This window comes from Acanthisitta chloris, unplaced genomic scaffold (assembly GCF_000695815.1).
Source record: "Acanthisitta chloris isolate BGI_N310 unplaced genomic scaffold, ASM69581v1 scaffold26925, whole genome shotgun sequence".
NCBI classification, from domain to species: Eukaryota; Metazoa; Chordata; class Aves; order Passeriformes; family Acanthisittidae; genus Acanthisitta; species Acanthisitta chloris.
This window is the reverse complement of record NW_008673554.1, coordinates 1-309: the sequence shown is the minus strand read 5'-3', so window position 1 is coordinate 309 and position 309 is coordinate 1. Positions and strand designations below refer to the sequence as shown.

The window sequence follows — 309 nt, the reverse complement described above, 5'->3', positions numbered from 1 at the left end:
GCTGGCAGAGGTGCCAACATCCGACATGGATCGCTCTTCAAAGTGCAGGTTGGAGGGTTCCCCTCCTGAGTCTGATTCCTCATCATCATCCTCGTCTTCCTCGCCCCCCTCCTCCCCATCGAGGCCGGGGGAGATGGCTTTATACCAGAGCTCCACCTTCTGCTGCAGCCCCCACATGTGCTGCAGGATGTCGTCGAGGTTCTTGTAGGTGACCTCCCCGTCCTTGCACAAGTCCTCGCTGCTGCCGAACTCAGGCACGTTGTCATAGATGCTGGCGCGGCTGCCCAGGGAGCTGCAGGAGCCGCGGCG

The 309-nt window shown here is 61.5% G+C and overlaps 1 protein-coding gene across 1 annotated transcript in view; it reads right to left on the bottom strand.

The window, feature by feature from the left end:
* STARD8 (StAR-related lipid transfer (START) domain containing 8) overlaps nt 1-306 on the bottom strand; it is a gene marked incomplete at its 5' end in the record, with an annotated part of 6130 nt that extends 5824 nt beyond the window's left edge. Inside the window, one exon of the mRNA XM_009075013.1 lies at nt 3-306. Within this exon, the coding sequence (XP_009073261.1) occupies nt 3-306 (304 nt within the window). The remainder of the gene's footprint in view (nt 1-2) is intronic.
* Nucleotides 307-309: the final 3 nt, after the last annotated feature.